This window comes from Capra hircus, unplaced genomic scaffold (assembly GCF_001704415.2).
Source record: "Capra hircus breed San Clemente unplaced genomic scaffold, ASM170441v1, whole genome shotgun sequence".
Taxonomy (NCBI): Eukaryota; Metazoa; Chordata; class Mammalia; order Artiodactyla; family Bovidae; genus Capra; species Capra hircus.
This window is the reverse complement of record NW_017211797.1, coordinates 1-27,115: the sequence shown is the minus strand read 5'-3', so window position 1 is coordinate 27,115 and position 27,115 is coordinate 1. Positions and strand designations below refer to the sequence as shown.

The 27,115-nt window shown below is 60.9% G+C and overlaps 1 protein-coding gene across 1 annotated transcript; it reads left to right on the top strand.

Moving 5' to 3' along the window:
- Positions 1–8,960: 8,960 nt before the first annotated feature.
- LOC108635191 (rho guanine nucleotide exchange factor 10-like protein) lies at positions 8,961–26,206 on the top strand (the record flags this gene model as incomplete). Its single annotated transcript, XM_018045451.1, is given in 6 exon segments — positions 8,961–9,052; positions 10,689–10,772; positions 15,509–15,681; positions 20,351–20,467; positions 23,475–23,583; positions 26,100–26,206. Coding segments are annotated over 6 exon segments (682 nt in total), but the record flags the coding sequence as incomplete, so codon positions are not given.
- Between the last annotated feature and the right edge of the window lie 909 nt (positions 26,207–27,115).

The following is a 27,115-nucleotide window of genomic DNA, read 5'->3' as shown; positions in this document are numbered from 1 at the left end:
CGGGGGCAGAACCCCAGGGAAGTCGGAGGAGGGGCCGCCCGACGTGGGTGTCTATAAGCAGCCTCACTGGGGGGTGAGCACCAAGACCCCGGGGACCTCCTCAACACTCGACCCTGGTCCCACTGCGCGCAGGACCCAGCCTACTGCCCAAGGGGGCACCCAACACCCTCCCTGATGTCCACTCTGAGGTCACACCCTGGGAGAGACAGAGCTCTCCTCTGCCAAGCCACAGCGCCTTGTGGGGTGCTGAAGACAGCCCTTCCCATGGCGAAAACGCTTACCCTCTGTAATCTAGATCAAAGGTGAGCCGCCGGGAACCAGCACGAGGCAATACAACTGTGGGTCCATCAAACACGTCGCTGTGTGTGTGTCGTGAGGGAGTGGTGCGGCGTGCTGTCGTGAGAGGAGTGTGTGAGTGTGTTGTTCGTGGAGGTGTGTGTGAGTGTGTGGTGTGGTGTTGAGAGAGTGTGTGTGGTGTGTGAAGAGCGTGTGTGTAGGTGTGTCTGTGTGCAGCGTGTTGTGTGTGTGGGCCGCGCGTTTATAGACAAAGCAAAGAAGCTGGCAGGGAACACAGGTGGCAGCATTCCAGGCTTGCTCCTTAGTGGTGCCTTTTCTGTACTTCCCAACTTTTCTGATAATAAATATGCACGTACACCAAAACACGAAATTAAAAGAAACAAAGGGAGAACGGCAATGCATCCAGGCGAACACTGGATGTGGCCGGCGCAGGGTCCTCGGCCGGTAGCCTGGAGCCGCCCCGGACACACCCGCATCCTTCCGGAGACGCTGAGTGAGGGTGAGCAGCTCGCTGACAGCGTCTTGGTCCTCACGTTCTCATCCAGCTCCAACTTCACAGGGACCACACAGAAGCTTAGGCGGATCAAGACATGACCACGGGTCCCGGGATGTGGCGGGGGGTGGGGATCAAAAACCAGATCCCCTGCGGAGCGCAGAGCTCCATGCTGGAAGGGTCTGGAAGCTGAAGGGGTGCCACCACGGCTCTTGCCTCCTCCCGGCTCCCGTGACCTCAGGCTGATGATGTGTGTTCTCTGGTGCCTATAATAAACGGACGGGACAGAGGCCCCCCACCAGAGTGTCTTTAGGATTAATGGCAGGGGGCCCGAGTCTCTTGAACAGGGGCCTGTGGAGTAATGCGTGCAGAAGGACGTGCAGCGCCATTACTTACCGGGCTCCAGAGGTGACAACAGGCACCGCAGGCCCCGCCCTCAGCCCCCTGGGGGCAGCCCTATCCGCCTTAGTCACCACAGTGCGTGGCAGGCGGCAGCGCACTCCAGTACAGAGATGCAGGCTGGAGGGGTGGAGGACGGAGCTGAAGAGCTGACCTTGGGTGGGCAGGGGGTCCGGAGGAGGGAACAGGCAGAGCCCCTGCCGCCCCCCACCCCTGGCTGTGAACCCAACGCACCACCAGGGCCGCTCGAGTCTCCTCGTTGAGCTGTTGCGACCGTCACCTGGCGTGGCCAGCGGATCTCGAGGAGTATCACCATGCGGGCAGGCAGGGTCAGGAGAGGATCGAAAGATGCCTGCGCCCTTGGCTCTTGAAGACGAGGAGAGGGCACGGAGGCAGGGGCTGCTCCAGAGGCAGACAGGAGACAGGGAGCAGATTCCCCAGATGACGCTCCCAAGGAGCGGCCCGCGCCGAGCACCTTTGCTTTGCCAGCCGAAACGGCCTCGCTGTGGGCGCCTGACCTCGCGCAGCAAGATAATGCATGGGTGTTGTGTGAAGTCACTTAAGGTTCTGCGGGTCATTTGTCATAGCGCCAGTAGGAGCGCAGCGCAGCAGCCTTGGGCACATTGAGGGGGCTTGATCGTTTGCGGTTCCCTTGTGCAAGCCCCACAGGAGTCGGCCCACGCTCCCGATGGAGCTCTGAGCTGCTCGAGGGGCTGGTGTGGCGTTGGGTTCACAGCCAGGGGTGGGGGCGGGCAGGGGCTCTGCCTGTTCCTCCTCCGGAGCCCCCTGCCCACCCAAGTCAGCTCTTCAGCTCCGTCCTCCACCCCTCCAGCCTGCATCTCTGTACTGAGTGCCTGCCGCCTGCCACGCACTGTGGTGACTAAGGCGGATAGGCTGCCCCCAGGGGGCTGATGGGCGGTGCCTGGGTGCCTTTGTCACCTCTGGAGCCGCGTAATAATGGCCTGCACGTCTTCTGCACGCATTACTCACCAGGCCCTGTTCTAAGAGACTCGCCCCCTCCATTAATCCTAAAGACACTCTGGTGGGGGCTCTGTCGTCCCCGTTTTATAGGCACAGAGAACACACATCATCAGCCTGAGGTCACGGAGCCGGGAGGAGGCAGAGCCTGGGTGGCCACCCCTTCAGCTTCCAGACCCTTCCAGCATGGAGCTCTGCGCTCCCGCAGGGATCTGGTTTTGATCCCACCCGCCCGCCACATCCCGGGACCTGGTCATGTCTGATCCGCCTAAGCTTCTGTGTGGTCCCTGTGAAGTGGAGGCTGGATGAGACGTGAGGACCAGACGCTGTCAGCGAGCTGCTCACCTCACTCAGCGTCTCCGGAAGGATGCGGGGTGTGTCCGGGGCGGCTCCAGGCTACCGAGGGACCCTGCGCCGGCCAACATCCAGTGTTCCCTGGGATGATTGCCTTCTCCCTTTGTTTCTTTTAATTTCTGTTTTTGGTGATAGTCGTGCATATTTATTATAGAAAAGTTGGGAAGTACAGAAAATGGCACACTAAGAGCAACCTGGAATGCTGCCACTGTGTTCCTGCTCAGCTTCTTTGCTTTGTCTATAAAGCGCGCGCACACACACACACACGCGTGCACACACACACACACTCTCACACACACACACTCTTTCACACACACACACACACTCTCACACACACACACACTCACACACTCACACACTCACACACACTCTCTCACACACGCGCACACTCTCACACACACACACACACGTTTTATGGACCCACAGTTTTATTGCGCGTGCTGGTTCCCGGCTCACCTTTTGATCTAATTACAGAGGGTAAGCGTTTTCCCATGGGAAGCTGTCTTCAGCACCCCACAAGGCGCTTGGCTTGCTAGGGGAGCTCTGTCTCTCCAGGGTGTGACCTCAGAGTGGACATCAGGGAGGGTGTGGGTGCCCCCTTGGGCAGAGGCTGGGGTCTGCGCAGTGGGACCAGGGTCGAGTGTTGAGGAGGTTCCCCGGGGGTCTTGGTGCTCACCCCAGTGAGGGCTGTCTTATAGACACCACGTCGGGGCCCCTCCTCCGACTTCCCTGGGGGTTCTGCCCCGCTCTGCTCATTCCATAAGTGGATGTGTGACCATGTGGGGGGGTGGCACGGGACAGGTGGGCCCAGGACCCTTCCGTATGTGAGGGGTGGCGGGCTGCAGTGTGCAGAGATGAACGCGCGCAGGGACCCCGTGACCGGAGGGGGTGGAGGCAGGGAGGGGAGAGGGAAGTGGTGTCCTGGGGTGTTGGGGGACTTATCCTTGCCAGATCCTCTGCCGAAGTTTTACAGGCCTTCTTCACCTACTTCTTCTTGGAACCCTAAAAGGGAGGTACTGCCGCCCCATTTCACAGATGTGGAAACCGAGGCGCAGACTGGGGCTAAGGGCTGGACGTGTGTTATCACTCAGCCCTCACGGCAGGAAAGCAGGGCAGCTGTTCACCGTCTCGCTCCGGGACATGAAGCCACTGTCCTGGTCTGCAGCCAGGTGGTGGAGCTGCAGTCTTATCCAGGGCTGATGGCTCTGGAACGTGTCTCTCTTCCCCTTAAGTCTGTAATTCCCCAGTTCTCAACCCTGTTGGCACATCGGAGCAGCAGGGAGCTTTAAATATACGGATCCCTGGGCCCCTCTGGACCAACAGGACAGAATCTCGGAGGCGGGGCCCCGAGTCTGCATCTCAGAGGAGCTTCCCAGGGGACTGCAGTGGGAGCCTTCGGCCCAGGTGATTTCCAGGGGCCTCCTGGCTTTAATGTGCTACACGGACGAGAAAATGGCCCGGGCTGACATCTGGCAGCAGGCTTCATCCGGGCCAGCTGGGTTTGCCTTTCTTCTGCGTCTCTTGGATTTCGGGACCGTGGGAGTGCTGCTGCTGGAGGGGCGTTTCTCCAGGGGGTGATGCTGGGAGTCAGGTGTCCGGCAAGCCCCGCCGCCCCAGCCCTCCCTGCCGTTCGCTGCAGGCTGGGTTTGCTCGAGGCCTTACAAGGCTCATGTTATTCTGGTCCTTTCAATCCCCAAAGGTGGAATTCTTTCCTTTTTCATATTTTTCATACCTTGTCCTGAAAAGGGCTTCCCTGATAGCTCAGTTGGTAAAGAATCTGCCTGCAATGCAGGAGACTGCAGTTTGATGCCTGTGTCGGGAAGATCCCCTGGAGAAGGGAAAGGCTCCCCACTCCAGTATTCCTGGGCTTCCCTTGTGGCTCAGCTAGTAAAGAATCTGCCCACAATGTGGGAGACCTGGGTTCGATCCCTGGGTTGGAAAGATCCCCTGGAGAAGGGAAAGGCTCCCCACTCCAGTATTCTGGCCTGGAGAGAAAAAGGCATCAGGAATAGTGTGTGTTTGTGTGTGTGTGTGTGTGCCCAGCCAGCCAGGATCCTCAGATCGTACTGATCTTGGGGGTCTTCTCCCTGACAACTCACTCTGTGTAGCCTCTAGGAAGGGACCCTGGGAATCTGCTGAGCAACTGGGCCCACCAACAGTGAGGCTGGGGGCGCTGCCATTCTCGGAGTGGGGCTTCCTGCCTTTGAAATAGGCTGGGAGGGACTTTCCTGGTGGTCCAGTGGGTAAGCCTGGTTAATGCAGGGGGCCTGGGTTCCATCCCTGGTCAGGGAACTAGAGCCCCATGCCACAACTAAAGATCTTCAATGCCCGGTGCCCCAATTAAGGCCTGGTGCAGCCAGATAGATTTTAAAAATAATAAATAAATGCATAAAATAGGCTGGGGGGGCAGGGGCATCCGTCATCACTGAGTGTCCCCTGAGCGAAGGGGCTGACGGAACGGGGTGGCCAGGACAAAGCAGGTCCCTGCTGTCACAGGACACTCACTCCCCTCGTCCCGGGCTTGTCCCTGGAGAGAGAGGAGATGGGCTCAGAAGGTGCCTTGAGCTCCGCGGTGTCCTCCTAAGTCTGAACGCTGCCATCAGGGGCCTGGGAGACGGCTCTTACCCGTCCCGCCTCCTCCTTTCTGCCCAGCCTTCCTCCTCGGTTTCTCTCTGTGGACTTGGCTCCTCTCCTTGGCCTGCAGGTGACAGTGGCCTCACCTTGTAAGACGGTGTCGTCTTAGTAGCTGGCCTTTCTGCACCTGCAAGCTGAGAGGCATTAGACATGCAGGAAGCTCAGATAAGGGTGAGATAATTGGCCTCTTATTGCTTCTTTATGGCTCTTTCATTATCTGAAACCTTTGGGGAGGCCCCAGGAGGAGTGTTTGCCCGCAGGGAGAATCAGATTTTCCTGCCAGGCAGCAGCGGGGAGGGGTGGCCCTGGGTGGGCGCAGGGTGGGTGGGGCATGGCCGTGGCCGGCAGCCAGAAGGGCCAGGGCAGGTGGAGGCCCCCAGCCTCATCTCCTGCCATGCCCACTTGCTTCCCTCGCCTGGGGCGGGGGGTGTCTTCCCTCCCCCCGCCTGGTGTGAGGGCAGCAGAGCTGGGGTCCAGGACAAGACTTTGCAGGTAGATGGCAGCTCTGGCGCTTGCTGGTCAGGTGATCTGGGGCAAGCTAACTGCCTATTCTGAACCTCACTTTTCTCACCTGTAAGACTGTCATAATAGGACATGCACTTGTCCTCAAGCATTCTGCAGAGGCCTGGGTGCAGAGGAGATACTCCAGCGTGCAGGGCAGGGGGGTGGTCTGTAGCCAAGCCTGGGAAGGCCTGTCCAGCCACAGGCACCGGCCTCTTCCCTCCTTAGGGGCTCCTGGTCTCTCTGCTTCCCTGGGACAGTCAGGGTGGGCGTGAAGGTGACTGTCAGAGCCCCGCTTCTCCACCCAGGAAGCCAGGACTGGTGGCTTGGCAGCTGCTCAACAGAAGCCCGAGTCCAGACCAGCATCTCCAGTGGAGCCAGTGGCTCAGACCTATGCTGTCCTGTTCAGGGGCTACTAATCACATGTAGCTATTTAACTTACTTAAAATGAAATGAGATGAAAAAATAAGTTCACTGTGTTTGGTAATGTGCAAAACAGGCTCATATTTCCACCCCCACCGTGGCTTTTAGTATGTCATAAAATATTTCCAGATCCATTCTAAAGCCGTCTGCCTTCACCCGCAAATACCCACATCCGTTCTCGACGTCACCTTTCGAAATTACCCAGGGCCTTCTCCCGTGTCCTGTAGTGGAGACGCCTTGGTGCTGGGTGTTACGATTTCTCCAGGACGAAGACTTGAACTTGTGTCTCTGACTCTGTCTATGCTGAGTGCTCTTTCTCTCTTTCTGAAACCATGGGCGGGAGAGTAGTTGAGCAGACTCAGTGGCCTTGTGACAGCGAAGCTGCGCCGTTGGTGAAGGCCTGGTGGGAAGAACGCAGACTCTGCGGGCGGACAGCCCAGGCTGCAGGTCCCAGCTCCCTCGGATGAGCCGCGTGGAGCCATTAAGACATCAAGAGGCTCAGTTTCCCACCTTAGAGTGAGGACCACACTGCCTGCCTCACATGCATTCCTGCGAAACGAGAGGCGCGGACATCGGTGACGCACAGCAAGCAGCGCCTAGCGTGAGCTTCCAGGTCGCTCGTCGTCATGGTTACCACTCAGCACAAACTGTTTTTAAACTTCTTATTCTGCGTCGGGGTAGAGCCCGTTAACAATGCTGCCATAGTTTCGGGTGAGCTCACATGTAAGTTAATTCTCTAAGTCCGTGAGTCTTTCTGTCAAAACAAACTCTCAGGCCAAACTCCCGTGTTGGGTTCAGCTGGAATGGTTTGATTCCGTCTGAGCTTATCCGAGTGGCTGGACGCAGCGCTGTGAGGCCGTCTCCAGGTTAAGAAGGCGGTGACTCAGGATGGCTGTTAGGGACCAGGGCTCAGGTGGCTCCCTCCAGACCAGCCCTGGCCCATCTTGGCCTTGACTTCCTGCTGACAGAAAGCATTACCCCAGGGCTGACACGTGCCCCTCACCCCCCGGGGTGACTGCTCACTCCTGGCAGCAAAACTGGAGTTGAGATGCTTCTCCCATAGTGCCGGAGCTTAGGCCCGCGCCGTCCTGCTCGGGGGCCGCTAGCCACGCGTGGCCGCTTAAAGTTAACTAAAGCGAAGTAAATGAACAGTTAAGCTCCCTCGCCACTCGAGTTCCACAAGCCGCCATCCGCATGCTCTGCGGCCACGAGCGGCTCCCTGGCCAGCAGAGACGCGGCATGCCCCATCATCACAGCCGTCTGCGCTGTCACCGGAGACGCAGTCCTGAGGGCCCAGCTTCAGGACCCAGCAAGCTGGCTCCACCGTCCGGCTCTGCCACTCGGGGGCCCTGTGCTCCTGGGCAGGCTCCTCTGCCGACCCCTGCAGAGCAGGAAGGATGCCGGGATCTGCCGAGAGTCACTGGGAAGGCGAGGCCAAGGGCGGCCAGCGGGAGGGGTTCCACACCTGCCTCTCCCCCTCCCCCTCCTGCCTCTCCCCCTCCTCCCCCTCCCCTCCCCCTCCCCTCCCCCTCCTACTCCTACGTGGCAGATGTGGCTTTTTTTTTGAGCATGGGCTTTATTTTATTATTATAAAATACTTATTTTATTTACTTTTGGCTGTGTCAGGTCCTAACTGTGGCCCACAGGCTGTTTTTTGTGGCACAGGCCTCTCTCTAGTTGGGGTGGGCGGGCTCGGTGGTGGTGGGCCCGTGGGCTTAGTGGCTCCTCGGCATGAGGGATCTTAGTTCCCCGACCAGGGATCGAACCTGTGTGCCCTGCACTGGACGGTGGGTGCTTAATCCACTGAGCCACCAGGGAAGCCCCCTGAGCTTGGGCTTTTAAACAATCCAGGCAAACCCTGTCCACCTTGGGGTGGTTTCAGGTTTGCGGAGACGCTGCGAAGCAGGCAGAGCTGCAGATACCCCCCTCCCCCGCCTCCCCCATGGCTGACGTCCCCCACGACCACGGGCTACGCGTCAGAACCAAGAAACCAGCATCGGCTCCTCACCCCTCCCCGGACTTGTGGCTGCACCGAAGCCTCACCCGTCCCTCTGCCCGCGCCGCTTGTCTGTCCCAGGACCCCACCAGGGCTCACACGGCCTTCCGCCGCCGTTCACCCTGCTCTGCTCTGTGACACTTGTTTAGTTTTTCACGATCTTGAGAGAGTTGAGGTGTAAGGGGCAGGTGTTTTACAGGGATGCCGGGGTTTGTTTGGCGTTTTTCTCACGATTCGCCTGGGGTCACGGGCTGGGGGCTGAGCCCCGCGGGCTGAGCACCCTGTCATGTCATCTCCGGGGACGCGAGGCCTGTGCGGTGTCCCTGGGGGTGCTCAGCTGGCCACTCGCTCACGCTGGACTCCGCTCTTCCCCACTGCGTTCCCTTGGCTTCTTTGCTCCAGGAAGCGCATCTCTGGTCCAGCCCATGCTCAAGTGTGTGTGGGGATGAAGCCCCGCTCTCTGTGTGCAGTCCTTTGAAAGTTTGCAGGTCCTTGTCATTCAGATGCATCCCCACCCCCAGTCATAGCCTCCGTTTTGTATGTGGAGACTGGGGACACGGAGATTCCCCCTGGGTCTGCCCTGGATGAGGAGAGTCAGGGCGCCCTGGCCAGGAGCACATCTGATCCTTGTCAGTTATCACTGTGAATACATTTGACCTTCATGCTCTTGTAAAGCAGCAGTCGGCTTTGCAATGCCTTCTAAAGGTGAGGATGCCAGGAGGGGAAGGGGCTTGTCCGTGGCCGACCCAGCCCTGGCCTCCCCAGCCTTTCTGACTCCCGGCCTTGGGGGTGAGTGGCCCTGTCACCTGGTGAGGAGCTGCCCGAGGCTTCGAGGAGCCAGCTGTCCCGCCCTCCTGGCTCACGGCCCTGTTTCTCGGCCCGCAGGAGGCCGGCCGCCGTGAGCAATGGGGACGCCGTGGACGCAGCTTTCTCTGAGGCCCAGCGCTCCAGCTGGAGGCGGAAGAGTTCCCGTCGCAGTAAGTGCCCCTCCCCACCCTGCCCCCCAGGTCTCAGCCCCAGGAGGCTGGTGCCAGGAGAGGCCCCCTTCTCTAGGCCAAGGGAGCTGATGTGGGCTCACGCTCCCTGAGGGGCTGTGCTCGCTACGTGGCCTTGGTGGCGGCTGAGGCAGATGGGCCACTGCCCACCCATGAGACTCGCCCCTTTTGCCACCCTGGAGCCACGGTCCCAGAGTAGATCACACACCCAGCTGTCCATCTGTCCCCCTCCCCCACAAGCTCCTGCAGGTCGATCTGGGCAGTGGGTGTTCCCCAGTGCCCAAGACGAGGGGGTCCCTCTGACAGCAGTACCAGACACATGGGTGGGCGCTTACTGTGCAGAGGGCAGGTGCCAGGAGGAGGGTGGGAGCTGAGAGAACCCACGAGGCCTGAGGCAGAGTGCAGAGAAGCAGGCGCCAGGGCCAGAGTGTCCAGGTCGAGGGCAAGGGGAAGCCTGGCACCGGGGAAGCAGTGAGCCGTGGTGTGGTGGAGGGGAGAGTCTAGGGGTGAGCAGGGCCCGGTGAGGCTGCCATCTCCCCAGGTCCTCAGGGTGCGTGGGGAAGGCCTTGGAGGCCCTGCTTCCTGAAGGTGTCAGGGAGACAGCCATGTGGCCACGTCTGCATTTCAGCCGCATCACTGATACTCTGGGAGAAGGTAGTGGGCTGGAGGCTGTCCAGGGGAGGCAGGTGACGTCTGGAGCTAGGGACCTGGAGAGAGGTGGGCAGGTCTGAGGGCCACTTGGGAGGCAGAATCTGTGTTGGTGGGGAGGGGGCGGTGAGGGTCCTACAGGGCTTTGGGGCCCTGCGACCACAGGAGGCGACACAGAGGGAGGAACTTCAGAGTCCGTCTGGCCCTCTGTCCCTGGAAGGCCTGTGGGGTGAGGACAGGCTCCCCGCAGGGGTGGGGGCTGCTTTCCCAAAGCCTGTCTCTGCAGGGCTGCATGTGCCTAAAGAGGGCAGAGACTGGGACACAGTTTTAGGGGCAAGGCCTCTGCGAAGATTCTGTTTTGGGAGCTGCCAACATGGGCAGGGTGTGTGCTCTGCCCAGCTCATAGTCTACCCAGCAAAGTGTTAGGGGAATAGCATGCTCATTTGCTGATTTTTTTTTTTTAACCAGTCAGGACCCCACTGGCTGAGTTTTGGGGGACTGTCCTTAACCCCACTCTCCAAATCCCATCATCCCCTGCTCCGTGCCATCCCTTGTATTCAGGGTGGCTGCCTTGCCCTCCCCCACCGCTGGGTACCAGGTGACTCCTTTGGGGCAGTCCTGGGGGCCTGGGCGGCTGAAGAGGCTTCCGGGGCCCAGCCTGGGGCTGGGTCCGCTTAAGGCTCTCTGCAGGTGCCATCAGCCAGGTGCGCAGGCCTGCTGAAGCAGGCGGGGCTTCCGCGGCCTCTGGGAGGGCTCCTTGGAGGCCTGGGGGCGGGAAGAGGCAGCTGTCCCAGTCTTGAGAGCAGTGGCCGGCGGGGGCTCCCAGGGGCCGGGCTGCAGGCTGCTGGCCCATCCGGGCCGCGGGGACGCGGGCAGGCGGAGCGAGCTGCCGGCTGGTGCAGGCCTGATGTCAGTCTGGCGCCGGGCGCCACAACCTCATTCGTGCTCCCTCCCTGTCCTTCTCTCGCAGTCGAGCGGTTTACTTTCCCCGCCCTGGAAGAAGATGTGATTTACGACGACGTCCCCTGCGAGAACCTGGACTCGCAGCAGCCGGGTAAAGCCTCTTCTCTCTGGACAGAGTCGGGGACGGAGGGGGGAGGCGGGGCCTGGCGAGGGTCTCCTCTTCCACTTCCTCCCCGGCCCCACCCGGCGCACGGCCCCTCCTCCCTGTTTTTACAAACTGCTGCAGTCAAACCGGGCAAGTGGGAGACGGCTGCGGGCTGGCCGGCCTGGGGCGGGGCTAGGGCTGCATGGGGCGGGGTTAGGGCTTCATGGACGGGGTTGGGGCTGCATGGGCGGGGCTATGACTTCAAGGGGAGGGGTTAAGGCCAAGGGGGCGGGGTTAGGGCTCCATGGGGCGGGGTTAGGGCTCCATGGGGCGGTATAGAGCTTCCAGGGTAATATTGGGGCTTCAAGGGGCGGAGTTTGGGCTTCTCTGGCCGGGGGCTGCTGGGCTGTGGATACCCGACTGTGTCCGATTCTTTCCTAAGTCGTGTCCGCTCTTTTGCAACCCTTATAGACTGTAGCCGTCAGGCTCTTTTGTCCAGATTTTCTAGGACAGATTTTCCACTGGAATGGGTTGCCCTTCCTTCTCCGGGGGATTTTCCAGACCCAAGGATCGATCCCGTGGCTCCTGCCATATTTCCAGCATTACAGGCAGATTCTTTGAGCCACTGGGTTCTGTGGATCCCCAGGCAAGTCATTCACTTCTCCGGGCCTCCATTCCTCCTGAATATGGGCTAATAGTTCAGACACCCCAGGTCTGTTGGAAATGACAGATTGTTAAAGCTGAATGCAGCAGGGAAGGCCTGGGCAAGCCTGGGCCCTGCTCTGCAGACAGGCCCCTGGTGGGCTGGGAAGGCAGGGAGATTGTGGCCACGGAGGGTGCGCAGGGCAGGGGAGGGTCAGTCCTGCTGGCACAGGCCTGCATGCTCATCCGGCGCGAGGGAGGACTATCCAGGGAGGAGGGGTGTTTAACATCCATTCACCATGAGAGCGCCTTTGCTTGAACACGCCGGCGGCTCTTCATGGTTTATCTCATGTAATTTGGTTTGAAACTTTGACTTAGGCCGTGTGTGCCTGTGTGTGTGTGTGTGCGTGCATGCTCAGTCACTCTTTGAGATCTTATGGATTGTAAGCCGCCAGCTCCTCTGTCTGTGAATTTTCCAGCCAAGAATGCTGGAGGGAGTTGCTCTTTCTTACTCCAGGGGATCTTCCTGACTCAGGGCTTGAACCCACAGCTCTTGCGTCTCCTTCACTGGCAGGTGGATTCTTTGCCGCTGCACCGCCTGGCAAGCCCCCTGACTTAGGGCATCACTCCCTGTTCTCCAGTGGAGGGAGCGACAGAGGCAGGGCTGGGATTTGAGCCTGGGGTATTCGGACTCCAAGTCCAGTGTCTGTGCCTTCACTCCAGAGGATTTGGATGGCGTTTTGTGACAGATGAAGCACAGTTGCTCCCCCTCTTCAATCACCCTGAGAGATTGGTTGGGTAGGGCCTGTGGCTCCAGTTGACAGTCACATCAGAGAGGGTTAAGCCACCAGCCCCAGATCACAGAGCCAGAATTCGAGTAGACATCTGTTTGGTCCTGCTTTTTCTACGACACGATTCTGCCTGTCTTCAGCGGCTCCCCATCTCAAGCCCCTGCATTCGAGGAGCTCCTAGTCTGACAGGGGCAACCGTAACCTTGTTGGGGCAGCATATGGTCCAGCAGGAGAGCCACAGAGGCAATAGGACAAGGCCCAGGGTCCCCAGAGGCACACTCCTGATGCCCGTCCCAGCACCCGGGAGGCTGGGCCTGTGACCCATGCGTCCACTTAGCAAGCTCATCCCTGGAGGAGCCTGGAACCCTTTCCTGCTTGTAGCTCTTTCGGATCTGGAAGAGTGGGAAAGGGTGGCTATAGGAAGGTCCCAGAGCCAGGAGAGCTGAGTGGCCTGAGGCCACTATTTGGCCCCTTTGGGCTGTTCTCCCTCCTGAATCCAATCAAGCCAGCCATTACTTGGTCACAGTCTGCTGGGCACCCCTATGTGGGGATATGGCAAGTCCTGCAGTTTACTCTGAGATGGGCAGGAGCAGGTGGCCTAGAGCCAGCTCCAAGCCTGCAAACTCAGGACTGGGGTCCCTGCCCTGGGACACCCGCTCTCCCTCAAGGCTGTGGCCGGCCCTCAGCAGGTGCACCCCACAAGCAATGCTCTTATTGTGGGCGTCATACCTGCCGAGGCCCAGCACTGACCTGTGTGGCCTGTGGGCTCAGTGGGCCCTCCACAGGGAGGGTGTCCACTGGGGTGCAGACCACACAGGCCAGAGGACACACAGCCTTGGGTTCTTACCTGGGTGCTGCCATTGATTTGGGCACAGGGTTCTGTGCTTTGGGCGTCGGCTTCTTCACATGAAATCAGAATATCCTCTTGACCTTGTAGGACTTCGGGAAGGGTGGCACCACAGAACTTCTGCCTAACCTCTCGGGCCCCATTCGATGCATCTGTAAAACTGGGCAGTACTAGCTTCCTCCTGGGGTTGTCGTGAGGATACCACAAGGGGGTTGGTGTGGAGCCCTGAGCGGGTGGCGGTAAGTGCTTTGAAACAGAGGCCGTGATCTTGAGCGTTAGTGAAGCCCGAGGCACCGGCTGGGGCTGGAGGTGGGGAAGCAGACCTCTGTGAGGCCCCTGAAGACTCAGAGATTTGGTGACTGTGTCTCCACTGGAGATAGTGTTTCTCAGTGAGCCTGGGGATCGTGAGCGTGGCCTCTGTGGAAGGCAGCGTGGTGGGTGGATGGAGCCCCCTTCCCGCTCACTGCCTGACTTGGGGCACCATTGATCTCATTTGTCTGAAAGAAAGAGGTGGTAGTTCCCGGCCCCAAGGGCCACTGGGAGGACCTGGCATGTAGTTGCAGGTGGCCAGAAGGAGGGCAGGTGGGTGCCTCGTGGTTCCTGCTCCGGGCCGCCCCAGGAACCGAGCTCTGCCCCTTGGCTCCTGGGTCGTGGAGCCTCTGCTGCAGTAACGGGACAGTCACCCCAGGAAAGGCCACAGCCTGGTCTCCAGCTGCTAGACTGCCTGGAGACATTGGGCACTATTATCTTTTGCTGAAAAAATAGCTCTGTGCTCCCTCCTGATCCTGGGACCAGAGTCTCCAGCTAAGCCTGGTGGGTCTGTTCTGCTCTTTGGCTGACAGTCTCTCCAGAGCCCTCCTCGCCCCCAGCTGCCCTGTGTGGGGAGGTGGAGGCTTGGGGTCAGTGCGGAGACACTCAAGCCCACCCAGAGCCCCCATGAGTCAGGACCAGCTGCTCTTTGCTGGGTGCCTGCTGCGTACCAGGCTCTTGGCTAAGGGCTTTTCATCCCTGTTTTTATTTCCTTCACCTTTCAGCTTATTATCATCCCCATTTTGCAGAGACAGCTCTGAAAACCAGAGTTCTCAGCTCTTCAGTATGTGCGGTTTCTGAGCAGATTTTTTTCTTTTTTAATTTTAAACCCATTCCAGTGCTCTTTCTTCTGAGCTGACAGCAAGCATTCTTACCTTCGTGCAGTTTTGGGAGTCTGGTCTCACTTCTGCGTGGCCTGTGGTTTAGCTATTCTCCAGGCAACAGCCCAGGACGTGAACCCCGTCAGTGAAGTGGAGGCTAGGCTGGGACCCTGCGTTCTGGGCCCAGGAAAGTGGATTTCCCTTCTTGGAAGCAGCATCTCAAACGCGAGTTTACAGGGGCCACAGAGGGCCCTGATGGCGCCTGTCCCTCCAGGCCAAAGGACTCCGAGGTCTCTGTCCCCCAGTTTCCCGTGAGTCGGTGGAAGAGGGAACACTCCTGGATGATGGGCCAGGTGCGCCCCCTACTGGACCTTCGTGGAGCCTCACGGGGAACTCAGATCTGGGGCGAGGGACCCCAGTCATTCAATGGTCCAGACCATCTTCACTGCCCGTGTCCCCCCCCCCCAAGGGTGCTGGGGCCAGAGTTGAGGGCCTGAGTCAGGACTGGGTCCTAGGTCTTCTCTTTTCCACTAAAAAAATGCCAAAGAGGCCCAGAATGAGCACTTAGATCCTGGAAAGGTGATGCCAATAGTGGGAAGAAATTTGTTTTTTTAACTTTCATTTTCTACTGGAGCAGAGCTGATTAACAATGTTGCGTTAGTTTCAGGTGTGAAGCAAAGTGGTTCAGTTACACACGCATGTGTACCTGTTCTTGACCACTTTCTGTTCCCATTTAGCTTATTAAAAAATGTGGAGCAGAGTTGTCTGTGCCATAGCGCTTCCCAGGTGACTCAGCGGTAAAGAATCTGTCTGCAGTATAGGAGACGTGGGTTCCATCGCTGGGTTGGGAAGACCCCTGGAGAAGGAAAAGGCTACCCACTCCACTTTTCTTGCCTGGGAAATCCCATGGACAGAGGAGCCTGGCGGGCTACATAGTCCTTGGGGTCTCAAAGAGTCGGACACGACTCAGGGATGGAACGCGGACGTCTCTGCTGTGCAGTAGATCCGTGTTGGTCACCTGTTTTAAATGTAGCCGTGTGTACACGTTCCAGACTCCCAGTCTGTCTCTCCCGCCAGGAGGACGCTGTGGAGCCTGTTGTGTGCCAGGCGCATTTCTTGTGTTTTTCTGCATTTTTCACGCCCTTCTCACTCTGCGGGATGGATGTTGTGTTCTCCTTGCCCCCCGCTTATGGACCAGGAAGCAGAGCTAGAGGTCCACCCGGACTGCCCCCACCCCGCTGCCTGCACGCCGCCCCCACCCCCAAGTTCAGAAACTGGGTCTGCTGGGCTTGGCCTCAGGACCTCCGCTCACCAGCCTCGTCTTTTGGCCAGCAGAGGCGGAGAGGAACCAGCCCTACGAGGATGTGCACCAGGACAGGGCGCCCCGGGAGCCGGAGGACCTAGGCTGGAGCTCCAGCGAGTTCGAGAGCTACAGCGAGGACTCAGGCGAGGAGGCCAAGCCAGAGGCAGAGCCCACCAAGCACCGAGTGTCCTTCCAGCCCAAGGTGAAGGGAGGGGGCATCCGCGGGTGGTGAGGGCCAAGGCTGAGACTCGTAGCTGAGCCTCAGTGACTCCCAGGAAGGTGCTGGGGGGAGAGAGCAGTGGCGCGGGCATCCTGCGACAGGAAACGACCCACCCACCCGTATTGCTGGCTGGCCACAGCAGCGAACTGAGAATGGGCGTGGCCAGTGCCTGCGCAAGAATGGGCGTGGCCAGTGCCTGCGCAAGAATGGGCGTGGCCAGCGCCTGCGGCAGACCCGGCAACTGATAAGGATGCTCGCGAGCTCAGATCCGGCTTCGGAGTCCTCCTCATCCCCGCTCTTGGGCAGCCCGACTGATGATGAGAGCTGACACGTGCATAGTGGAGAAGAGCCGCCTGCCCGTGCGGGAGACACGAGAGACGCGGGTTCCACCCCTGGGTCGCGAAGATCCCCTGGAGGAGGGCATGGCAACCCACTCCAGTGTTCTTGCCTGGAGAATCCCAGGGACAGAGGAGCCTGGCAGGCTATGGTCCATGCGGTCGCACAGAGTTGGACATGGCTGAAGCGAGTTAGCACGCACGTGGATCAATTCAACTCTGCTTCTCAGATCAGTCCTAGACCCCATAGCCCTCTGCCCTGGGGAGGTGACCAAGCGGGCTAAGACAGCCACCAGGGGACTTCTTTTCCAAAGCCTTTCAAAGTGCCAGCCATGAGCTGGTAGCTTCTGGTGTTTCCTCCTGGAACATAGTTCATTCTGCTGACCTCACGGAAGCAGCCGTGCAAGCCAAGAGGGCGGACTGCCTGGCTCCTCCGCTCTTGTGACAGCCGTGCCCGCCCGATCTGTTCTGCACTGCTGCTGTGTGGTCCCCAGGCCGTGTCTGACTCTGTGTGACCCCATGGACTGGCGGTAGCCTGCCAGGCTCCTCTGCTCTGTAGGAGCCACTGAAAGGCAGCCTGCATCCATGCTGAGATTTGGGATTTAATGGGAGCCACTTCGCTGAGACAGGCCTGCCTGACCGGAGGTGACTGGGTCCCTCGCAGGTGCCTTTTCGGAAAAGACCGGGGCAGGCAAGTGGGCTGAGGTGTTAGCGAGTCCTGCCCACAGGGAGGGCAGCGACCAGGCAGGGTCCTCAGGCCTGGGCTGGATTATGAGCGGCGTCCAACTCCATGTTCCAGAGTGCCTCCCGCCCCTTTCCCAGTTTGGGGATGCCCTGGGGGAGAGGGGTGCAGGCCAGAGCAGCACCCACACCTAGGAGTCTTCAGACAGACTTTACTCAGATGAAGAGGGCGCCCCCGTCCTCGGGAAGCCAGGGCCTGAGCAGGGGTCCCCTGGGCCTCAGTCTCCTCAGACAGATTTTACTCAGATGAAGAGGGCGCCCCAGTCCTCGGGAAGCCGGGCCTGAGCCAGGGTCCCCTGGGCCGCGGTCTCCTCAGACAGACTTTACTCAGATGAGGAGGGCGCCCCCGTCCTCGGGAAGCCAGGCCTGAGCAGGAGTCCCCTGGGCTCCGGTCTTCTCTTGGCCGGTCCCTACGGCAGAGCCACAGAAAGCGGCCTTGCCCTCTTGCAAGTTCAATCACCAGAGAAGGCGCCAGAGAAGTCGAGTATCTCTGGCGCCTCTTAGGGTGTGGGTGGGGCCTGAGGGCAGGAAGACCTGACCCAGGCTCCAGGAATCTGTGTGCTCTAGAGGAGATCCAAGTCCAAATGGTTTGTCAAAAATGAAGGAAAACAGGCCTTTTTGTGAACATGAGCCCGCGTTCCTCTGGCTGCCTGCCCGACGCAGGTCGGATTGGATGGGCCTGATCACAGGAGGCTTCCAAGGGAGGCGGCTGGGAGCCGGGGGGCAGGGGCCGGAGGAGAGAGGGGTCCCTGGTGGGAGGAATGGCCCAGGCAAGAGCTGGGGAACGGGCCCCTTCCTGCTTCTGCCCTTGCAAGGTGTGAAGCCATGCGCCCCAGGGGAGCCTCCTGAGAGGAGGGTGGGCCCTGTGTGCCCAGTACGGCTGTGGAGAGTGCGGGCAGGTGGGACTCCAGGCCTGGGCCAGCCCTTGTCCTCAGCCTCTGGCTGTCCCTCCGAGTCCCCCGTGGCCGTGTTCCTGGCCCCCTGCCTTCTTGCTGGGGATCAAGGGGAAGCGTCAGGCCGTCTTCGTGCAGGAGGCTAGGGATGTAGAGTTTGGCCTCTCCCATGGGCATCGGGATCACGGAGGCAGGTGGCTGAACTTGCAGACGCTGGGGCCTCACTCCCAGCTCCAGGGCTGGATGGGGCCTGACCACCTGCTTTTTAACAGCCCTGGGTCCCCAGAGGTGGCCGGGGGCCCACAGAGCGCTCTGAGAAATGCCGGGAGAGCCCTCAGCTTGGCCTGGCCCCAGGTGGGCCCTGGGGGTCTGCCTGTGGACCCTTGTCCCGCACGCCCTCCAGCTCTTCCTCAGCACAGATGGCAGGGCAGCATTCTTGCAATTTCTCACCGCGAGGCCTTCTTCCCTGGCCTTGGGCCCGGCCCACCTGCTCCCTGAAGAGCAGGTCCCTGTGGGTGGTGGAGGGCTTTTCCTCTGACAGCCACCTCTGCCCAAGAGACCCCCGAGCCCCTCCTGAGCCGCGGGGGCACGTCTGCCCCCACACCTCACGCGGCAGCCGCTGCGCGTCTCCAGGGCCCTCTGCTTGCCTGCGCGCTGTGCGCTCTGGGGCCTCGGGCAGCAGAGTTGGGCTGTGTTGAGTCCTGCCCTCGGGGCCTGGCGGGCCTGGCACCCTGTGCAGCTGTGAAAGGGCCAGGGCAGCCCTCGCCGGGCGGACTGTTGCCGGAGAGAATGACTGAGGGTCTGCAGCATGACTCCCAGAAGCCCCTAAGCGGAAGCCTGTTCGCGCTTCGCGAGGGCCACGGTCGGCAGGAGGTGCCTTTTCCAGCTGTGAAATGAGCTGCACTGCACGCTTTTCTGACTGGGACTTCTTCACAATTAAGGTGGCCGTGGTCTGGCCGTCAGAAGCCTGGGCAGCAGAGCGTGCTGGGGGCTCAGCTGGTCGACTCCCATCTGGCCCCTGCAATTGACCTAGTCCTTCTGACCCTCGGGGTCAGAGAGGCGGAGGTCCGGGGCCTTCATGACTGTGTCGTGTCAATCTTTTTTGCAGATAAAACAGGACTCCAGTTTTTTTGGAGTCTGAGTAACTCTCGGGACTTTCCCTGTCCCGCTACTTCTTTGCATATCAATAGCGAACCTTCGCCCAGTGTGGTTCAGCTTACGGAGCAGTTTCATTTATTGTTCCTGAGACCTCAGAGTGGTCGGTATCATTTGCTTTAAGAGTCTCATTAAAAAAAAAAGAGTCTCATTTTGTTAGGATCAGAGAACCTAAGCAACAGCAGCTCAGAGAGGTTAAATGACGTGGTGAAGGCCACGCAGCCCGTAAGTGGTAGAACCCCAACTCAGCATCACATGGGTTGGAAAGAAAATACCGTGCCCATTCATCCGTCCACCCGTCCATCCGTCCATCCAACTGTCCATCCATTCAACAAAAGTCGTGCACTTAGTATTTGAAAGACGGTCCAATAATACCAGCTTCCATTCTTTTGAACACTCACTAAGCTCTAGGTTCTGTCTGCTTTGTCCGTTTAACCTTCTTAATGATACTATGAGCTGGTTCCTATGGCCGCTTTACCTGTGAGGAAGCTGTCACTCAGCAGGGCAGAGACTCTGCAGCTGTTAAGCGGGAGCAGATTTGAAAGCAGCCTCCCTGCCTCTCGCTCAGGCTTTGGGCCCCTCTGCTCCTCTGCTCTCCTCTAAGTCCCCGTCTTGCTCTTCTCTGCACTTTGCCGAATGCCACCCTTGCTCCTGCAGTTCACGCATCTGAGTGGCTGTCTGTTCGCACATCTCTGTCCATCTCCCCAGGTAGTACGCAGCCAGTCAGCCCCCTGTCCTTCCATCCAGTCGCCGCCCCCCTGCCCCAAGCTGCTCCTCCCTCTGTCCGTCCACCCTTCCTCTAAGTGACCAGCCAGTTCGTCCTAGCCCGTAAGAACCCGGAAACCAAATGTGCACATCCCTTCCCAACCTCACGCCCAGTGACGTCACATCGGCAGCCTGAAACTGTCCATGGCACGCGTGTTTGCACCATGGAAATACGGCAAAGCAGGGCGCTTTTCCTGGAGAACCTCTGGCTGACTGTTCACCAGCAAAGCACTGCTTCCGTCCACTCACTAATCCATCCACGTTTTTATTCATTTCTGAGTGTCCGTCCGTCCCTCTACCCGTTTGCCCGGCTGTAGAATCATCCATTCATCTGCCCATCCATTCATCTGTGGGCCTGTCCATCCACCATCTGTCTGTCGCCCACCCAGCCAGCCACCTACCACCCTTCCATCTCAGAAACTCACCAAGAGCTTCCTATGTCAGGAGCCCCACGCTGGGCCCCCTGGATGGGGAGATAACGGAGACACAGCCCCTGTCCTCTGAGCGCTGGGAAGGGGCCTGGGCTGTCCGCCCCCGCCGCCCCCAGCTCCTGAGCCCCGACCCCCAGCTGGCTGGCGTGTCGGGCTGGACGCTGCTGGAGCTGACCCCGGCAGCAGCCCACTGGACCCAGGCCCCCGTCCCGCTGCCGCCAGCTGTCTCTCCGCGGCCTCACCCGAGTCTCCTTTCTCCTGGCCCTGTGTCTGCTCTGCTGCCTGCCCCACCCCTCACCTGCTCCTTCTGCTTGGCCGCCCGGGGCTCCAGCTTTCTCCAGACCTGACTAGGCTAAAGGAGAGATGCGTCAGGACTAAGAGAGACATCCTGGCTCTCCGAGTCGGGGGCAGAGACATGCAGGAGCTGAAGCACAAGTGTGACTGTAAGGTACTGTCTGCCTGTCCCTCCTAGTCCTGGGGCGCCAGGGCCGCAGAGGGTGGGATGCCTCGAGCCCCGGGCCCTGTTGGCGCCTCGCACCCGTTGCCTTGGCTGACGCTGCCGGCTGGCTTGCTCCTGTCCACGTCCTCGCCTTTCTTTCTCTCCACCCTCCAGTGACCCCTTATCCACCTATGGGAATTCCTGGGTGGGCTCTCAAACTTCAGCGCCCTCAGAATCCCCTGGGTGCTTTGAAAAACACACATTCCTGAGCTCCACCCACGAAGAGCCTGGTTCTGCCAGTCCAGGCCGAGGCCCGGGAATCTGCGGATGGGATGACTCTGGCTAGGTGGGTCTGGGTTACACCTTGAAAAGTGTGACTGTTGGTGATGTTTAACATTCCTCTCCCTCTGAGCCATTCAGAGAGCTCCGGGGTTAGGAGGCCGGAGCGAGAAGCCTCAGCGCCGCTTCTCAGCAGGGACTCCTGCCTCAGCGTGAGGGGGATGCTGCTGACAGCGGTGGATTCTATTCACTGAGCAGCTACTGTGCGCCGTGGGCCCTGCAGGCCTGGATCTGAGTCCCAGTCCTGCCCCTGGCCCACGGTGTGGTCCCAGGCAGGCCTCTTGACCTCTCTGAGCTTTGGCTTCCTTGCCAGTGAGATGGTGGCAGTGAGAGAGCCGGCCCCCGGGGCCGGGGGGCGGCGAGCTCAGGTCTGTCGGCTGCTCGGTGCTGTTCTGGGCGCTGCCCCAGAGCTCAGAGCGTGGTGACTGAGGGTACGTGTGTATCTGGCCCTTTTCTCCCCGGGCTCTCGGGAGGCCGCCATCCTACCGCTGCTGTTTAGCGTCAGTGAGGCCGGTGAGTGGCTGGTGGTCACAGCAGCGGTCAGCTGCTGAGCTGGAACTAGAGCCTGGGTCTGTAGGAATCAGAGCCTGCTCGCCCTCTGTCCTGTGGCCTAGCCCATTCCTCAGAACGGGAGGCGTCTCTGGAGAAGGGAGAGAGGCGCTTTAAAGTTTTCAGGTCCCTTATTCGGAGCCCCTCTGGGAGCCTGTCCTGGGGGCGGGGGCAGGTGTGACTTCTCAGGGAGCCTAAGCCCAGCGGTGGCAGAGAGTGTGTGGAGGGCGGTGTGCGGGCCAGCGTGCTCTCCCGGCCTGTCCCATCCTCAGCGCTGTGCGATGGTGGAGGGCGGTGTGCAGGCCAGCGTGCTCTCCCGGCCTGTCCCCCGAGTCGGCCCGGGTCGCCCTGTCCTCAGCACTGTGCGATGGTGGAGGGCGGTGTGCAGGCCAGCGTGCTCTCCTGGCCTGTCCCCCGAGTCGGCCCGGGTCGCCCTGTCCTCAGCACTGTGCGATGGTGGAGGGCGGTGTGCAGGCCAGCGTGCTCTCCCGGCCTGTCCCATCCTCAGCGCTGTGCGATGGTGGAGGGCGGTGTGCAGGCCAGCGTGCTCTCCCGGCCTGTCCCCCAAGTCGGCCCGGGTCGCCCTGTCCTCAGCACTGTGCGATGGTGGAGGTGGCAGGTTGACCCAGTAGATTGGTGCCTCTCGCATGTTTGCCTGTTGCTCTTTTTTTTGCCCAGGAAGAGCTTCTGATGGTCCCCCAAAGACCACTTTGGGGATTCCTAGGGCAGCCCCCGCAATGGCTCTCTGCTGAGATAGGAACTGGGCTCTTGGACCAAGGCCTCCATCTGGGAGTCATGACCCCCCAGAGGAGGATGGGCATCTCTGTGCAGTTTCTGGGGTCAGCGTCTGTCTCTCTCATTAGATTCTCACAGGCACGTGTGGTACCCCCACCATCTCTCCAAAAGGCTGAGAATCGCTGCTTTAGAGTCAAAACATTTAGGTGCAGGGAGGGGCCCGGGAGCTTCCTTTCCCTCCCCAGCATTACTCCACCCCTGCTGGCTGTTGCTTATTTCCAGGGAGTTGGCTTGTTCTGAAAGCCTGCAGCCTCAGCGCCTACTGGGTGTTCAGCAAGCCTTCCTGGCCCAGACCCTTGAGAAGTGCCAGGGCCCCTACAGTGGGGACCAGGAGATGGTTGGAGGATGGTGATAGTGAGGGCAGAGAACAGGGCCCCCAGACGAGTGCTTCCCACTTGCAGCAGAGAGCTTCAGGGAGGAGGCGGTTTCCTAGAGCTACGCTGTCCATTATGATGGCCACGTGGCTCTGCATGTTCAAGTTAATTAACGTTAAGTATCACCAGGACTTGAGGTCCTCCATTGCACCGTTCAGCTCTCAGGCGCCCAGTGGTGACGTGTGGCTGGCAGCTGCCTTGTTGGGCAGTGGGGTTGCCCTGCAGAAACTTCCAGCACTGGCCACTTGTTGGGGAAGCGGCCTTGCTGGGGGCGAGGTGGCCGGGCTGAGGGGACAAGGCAGGGGGTTAGGGGAGGTGAGGCTGCCACCCCCATCCCTCCCGGGCCTGTGCCCACCCTGGGAAGCTGTGCCCGGCTCTGTGGCACCCAGCCTCCCCGGTTCCCAGGCAGAGGCTTAGCAGAAGCGTGGCTGTCTGGGCGGGGGAGGGGGAGGGGGTGCCCCCAGTGGGTGGAGGGAGCCGCTGTGGTCGTCGTCAGCCCTGAAGGGAGCCCGGGCACTGTGCCGCCCATTACTGTCCGTTCAGTCCTCAGGCCCTGGTGGGTGTTGGGGGAAACTGAGGCTCAGGGAGGTTGAATGTCTCGTCTCGGGTCGGGTGGCCGGGGGGCGGCGGGGCTGGAACTTGAACCAGGCCTAGGACTCCAGGCCTCAAGGCTTTTCCCCAGTGTTGCACCATGTCCTTAACTGGACCCCCAAGGGAAGAACCTGGGTGAGGAAGTCCTCTTGCCCTAAGAGGGTGATCCCAGGGAGGCCCCCGACGACGTGAGCCCCTTCCCAGGAGGCCTCGGGGCGGCCCTGCCCTTGGCCTCAGCTGCCGGCGCCCTGGAAGGGGGTAGGCTCCGGGCTCCCCGTGTATGTAGCCCGGGCCAGTGGCCCTGGGTGGTGGCGGGTGTCCCCAGGCCTCCTCCCGCGTCCCTGACGAGCCCCTCTGCCTTTGCCCAGATGACCCAGCTCATGAAGGCGGCCAAGAGCGGGACCAAGGACGGGCTGGAGAAGACGCGGATCGCCGTCATGCGCAAAGTGTCTTTTCTGCACAGGAAGGACGTCCTGGGTAAGGCGCCGGGGCAGGCTGGGCCAGCAGGCACGCGGGGCGAGGTTACCGGGTCTCCGGGCTCCTCTGATGGTGGGGCCAGGGCCTGATCCCCACAGGCGCCGGCTTGCTTTCCAGGCTCCAGCAGACAGGCCCTGTCTCTCCTGGGGACCATGGGCCTCTCCCTTCAGCGTCCCTGCCCTCAGCCTCCTGCCTCTCACACTCGCCTGGCCTCATCATTTTTTTTTTTTTCAATATTTATTATTTGGCTCAGTTGGGTCATCCCTCAGTGGCATGAGGGATCTTCATTGACTCGTGTGAGGGCTTCCTTGCGGCGAGCTGGATCTTTTTTTAGTTGCAGCTCGTGGGAGCTTTAGTTGGGGCTTTCGGGATCTAGTTCCCTGCCCAGGGATCAAACCCTGTTCCCCGGCCTGGGGAGCACAATGTCTTAACCGCTGAGCCAGCGGGGAAGTCCCTCCCGACCTCGTCTTTGAATGTGGCTTTGTGCATTCACCCGTCTCTCCACCGGCCAGCGTTCATGGAAGCCCTGCTAAGTGCCATGCTCCAGGCTGAGCGCAGGGACACTGTTAGATGAGTTGTCCCCAGGAGCACCCAGTACAGTGCAGGGGGCAGGCGTGCAACAGGAAGTGGCAGCTGCTCGGTGGGGCACCATGGCAAGAGCGTGGCGAAGTGAGTCTGGAACGTGGGAATGAAAGATCAGGGCTGAGAGCAGAGGCGAAGCAGGCCCAGGTCTCTCGGGCAGAGGCACAGGGTGGGGACGGGCACTTCTGGCCGAGGAGCCGGCATGGGCGACGCTCTGGAGGTGGGGAGAACGAGACGTTCAAGAAGTCAGCATGTGCGGAGTGTCTGTTGGGGTGCCAGGCACCCTGCTAAGAGCTTTGTGGTTTCTCATTCAATCCTTATAAGCACCAGACCAGGGCAGAGGGCTGTCTTGTTCCCACCTGGACATGAGGGAACAGGCACAGAGTGGGTGACTGTCTTGCCTGGGGACACACAGGTGTGGAGGGGATGGAAGAGGCTTCCTCTGGCTGGAGTGAGGCTCAGGGCCCCGTGAGCACGGGCGTCCACGCCAGGGAGGATGGTGAGGCTCTGCACCCTCCTGAAATCTGTGCACGTGAGCCTCCTATGCCTTGGTTTCCTCGTCTATACGTTGGGGCTGATCGGGCCTGTATCTCGGGGGATGACCGAGCGGTGCGTGGGGAGAACCCAGCACAGCTGCTCGTCCCTTGCGGCAGGCCTTCTTCCCGGCGGAGCCCCAGAAGGCAGGCGCTTGGTGCTGGGACAGCGTCTCGGTGACCTGGCTGCTGCTGTGGTGCCACGGCCTCCTGGCCGCGTGATCTTGCCCGGTCCTTCCCTCATCTGTGAAACGGTCTTAATCCCGCCACGGCATGTGCTCGACTGCAAGCTGTGCAGGGAGCCCCGGCCCCAATCAGGGAGGGAACGCTGGGCTGGGGAGGCCTTCCACACCCGGAGAGGCCTGGAGCTGGGACGGAGCGGGCAGGCTGGCTGGCCGGAACGGTCCCTAGTCACCCTCCCCATCCCCGGGCCCTCCCCACCCCGCCTGCAAGCCCAGAGCCTTTCCTAAAGTGACCCTCCCACCAGAGGCGTTATTAATAGCCACGGCTGGCTCGAATCACCGGCCAAGAATGTTCCCCGGGGCGCGTGGGGGAAGAGGAAGCCGCGGGCCGGGCGGCCGGGCTGGGTGCGGGGCCGGGCCCAGGGGGCCATGTGGGCCGGGCAGGGGGCCCTCCCCCGCGCCCACCCCCCTGCAGCCGGGCGCGGCCCGTCCTCCTCCTCCTCCTCCGTCTCCTGCTCAGGTAAGGCCGGCCAGCCCGTCCCCGCCCCGCCCTGGGCACCTTTCCTCCCGCTTCCCCGGCGCCGCCTCCTGCCGCCCCAGTTGCTGACCCGGCTCCCAGGGCCACAGGCCGCAGGGGCCCGTGTCCCCGGCCCACGTCTGCCGCTCCTGGGCCCGCGCTCTGCCTGACTCTGCCTCTCCGCCCGAGCCTCTGTCTGCCGGCTCTGCCCTTTGAGAGCCACCCCCACTCGCGTCCGCGTCCCCTGCTGGACTCCAGCTGAGCCTTTTCCCATTTGGATCTCTCTTTTGGTGGGGGGAAGATGAAACACAGAGCCAAACAGCTTGTTCTCACAGCTTGCTTTCTTCCCTCTTTTCGGCGTCCAGAAGAAAACTATTTTTAGTGCCTGGTGATGGGGACATGGGCGGCCTGGCCTTTGGCAGGCAGAAGCGGGCGGGTCTGAGCAGGGACAGGGACTCGGCAGAGTGGGTCCTGAGAGCTGAGCCCCTGTGGCCTTCTCCCCTCCTCGCTCCACTGCGCCTCACCTCTGTGTCCGGGCAGGCTGTTCCCAGAGGATGCAAGGAGGGCTGGACCCCCGAGGCGCTCTGAGGAGCTGCTCGTCCCAGGGCCCTGGGCTGCGGCAGGGGCGGCTCCGGCTCCTGGAGTCTGAGCAGGTGTGTCCTTCTCGCCCAGCATGTGTCACTAGCCCAGCTCCCTTTGCAGGTGACTCGGAGGAGGAGGACATGGGGCTCCTGGAGGTCAGTGTTCCGGACATCAAACCCCCAGCCCCGGAGCTGGGCCCCATGCCAGCTGGCCTGACCCCGCAGCAGGTCTGTGTGGGTGCGGGTGTCCCCAGGGGGTGGGATGGCGGGTCCCAGCCTGCTGCCTGGGGCCGCACCCGTCTGGGTCTGGAAGGGGAGGTGACGGTCAGTGCAGAGCCCAGCTGGGCAAGGGGCCTCCTGGGACCCCACTCAACCTGCCACACAGGCTGCCCACAGTGGACCCCGTGGGTCAGCGCTGCCATGCCAGGTGGGGCGGGGCTGCCCCTGGCACCCTCGCTGCCCAGCCTCGAGGCAGCCAGCGCAGCTCCTGCAAAAAGAACAAAGGTGTTGGAAGAAATGGCTGCAGTCAAGAGAGGGCTGGGCAGCACCGAGCTCACCCAGCTCAGAGGGGACCCTGGGGGCGCCTGGACCCCCTCCTGCCCACCTGTCATCAGCTCAGACCCCAGAGTCGCTGCAGGTTTCCCAGGAGCCTGGCTCTTGGGTGGTGTCTTCTTTCTCCCGGAGGGTCACCTCGAGGTCGGGGCGCCTGTGCCCTGGGGCCCCGCATGGCAGAGCCATGACTGCGGTCCTCTCCATGGCTGGTTTTCCCCTCTGTGAGGCTGGGAGGCGACCCTGCCTCCCTCTGGTCGCGAGGGCCCTGGGCGAGACGCGTTCGGCAGCAAATGCATCGAGCGGACTGGCCGGGTTGGCGTTGGCAGGGCGTCCTGGTGTCGCACCCCTTTTGAAAGTGAGAGACTTGGCCACACTTCTTGTCTCGGGAACCCGTCTGCCTCCTTCCTTCCCTCTTTCTCCTGCTGGGGCCCTGGCAGCATCTGGGCGGTGGCCCCCAGCCTCCTCCCTGGTGCAGTGAGTCACCGTCAGAGTTCAGAGCCAGGCGGGACCCCAACCTGCTCGCCCAGCAGCCGGGCTTCCCCTTTGTGGTATCGCCGGGTCAGAGAGCCTCTGGGCATTTCTTGG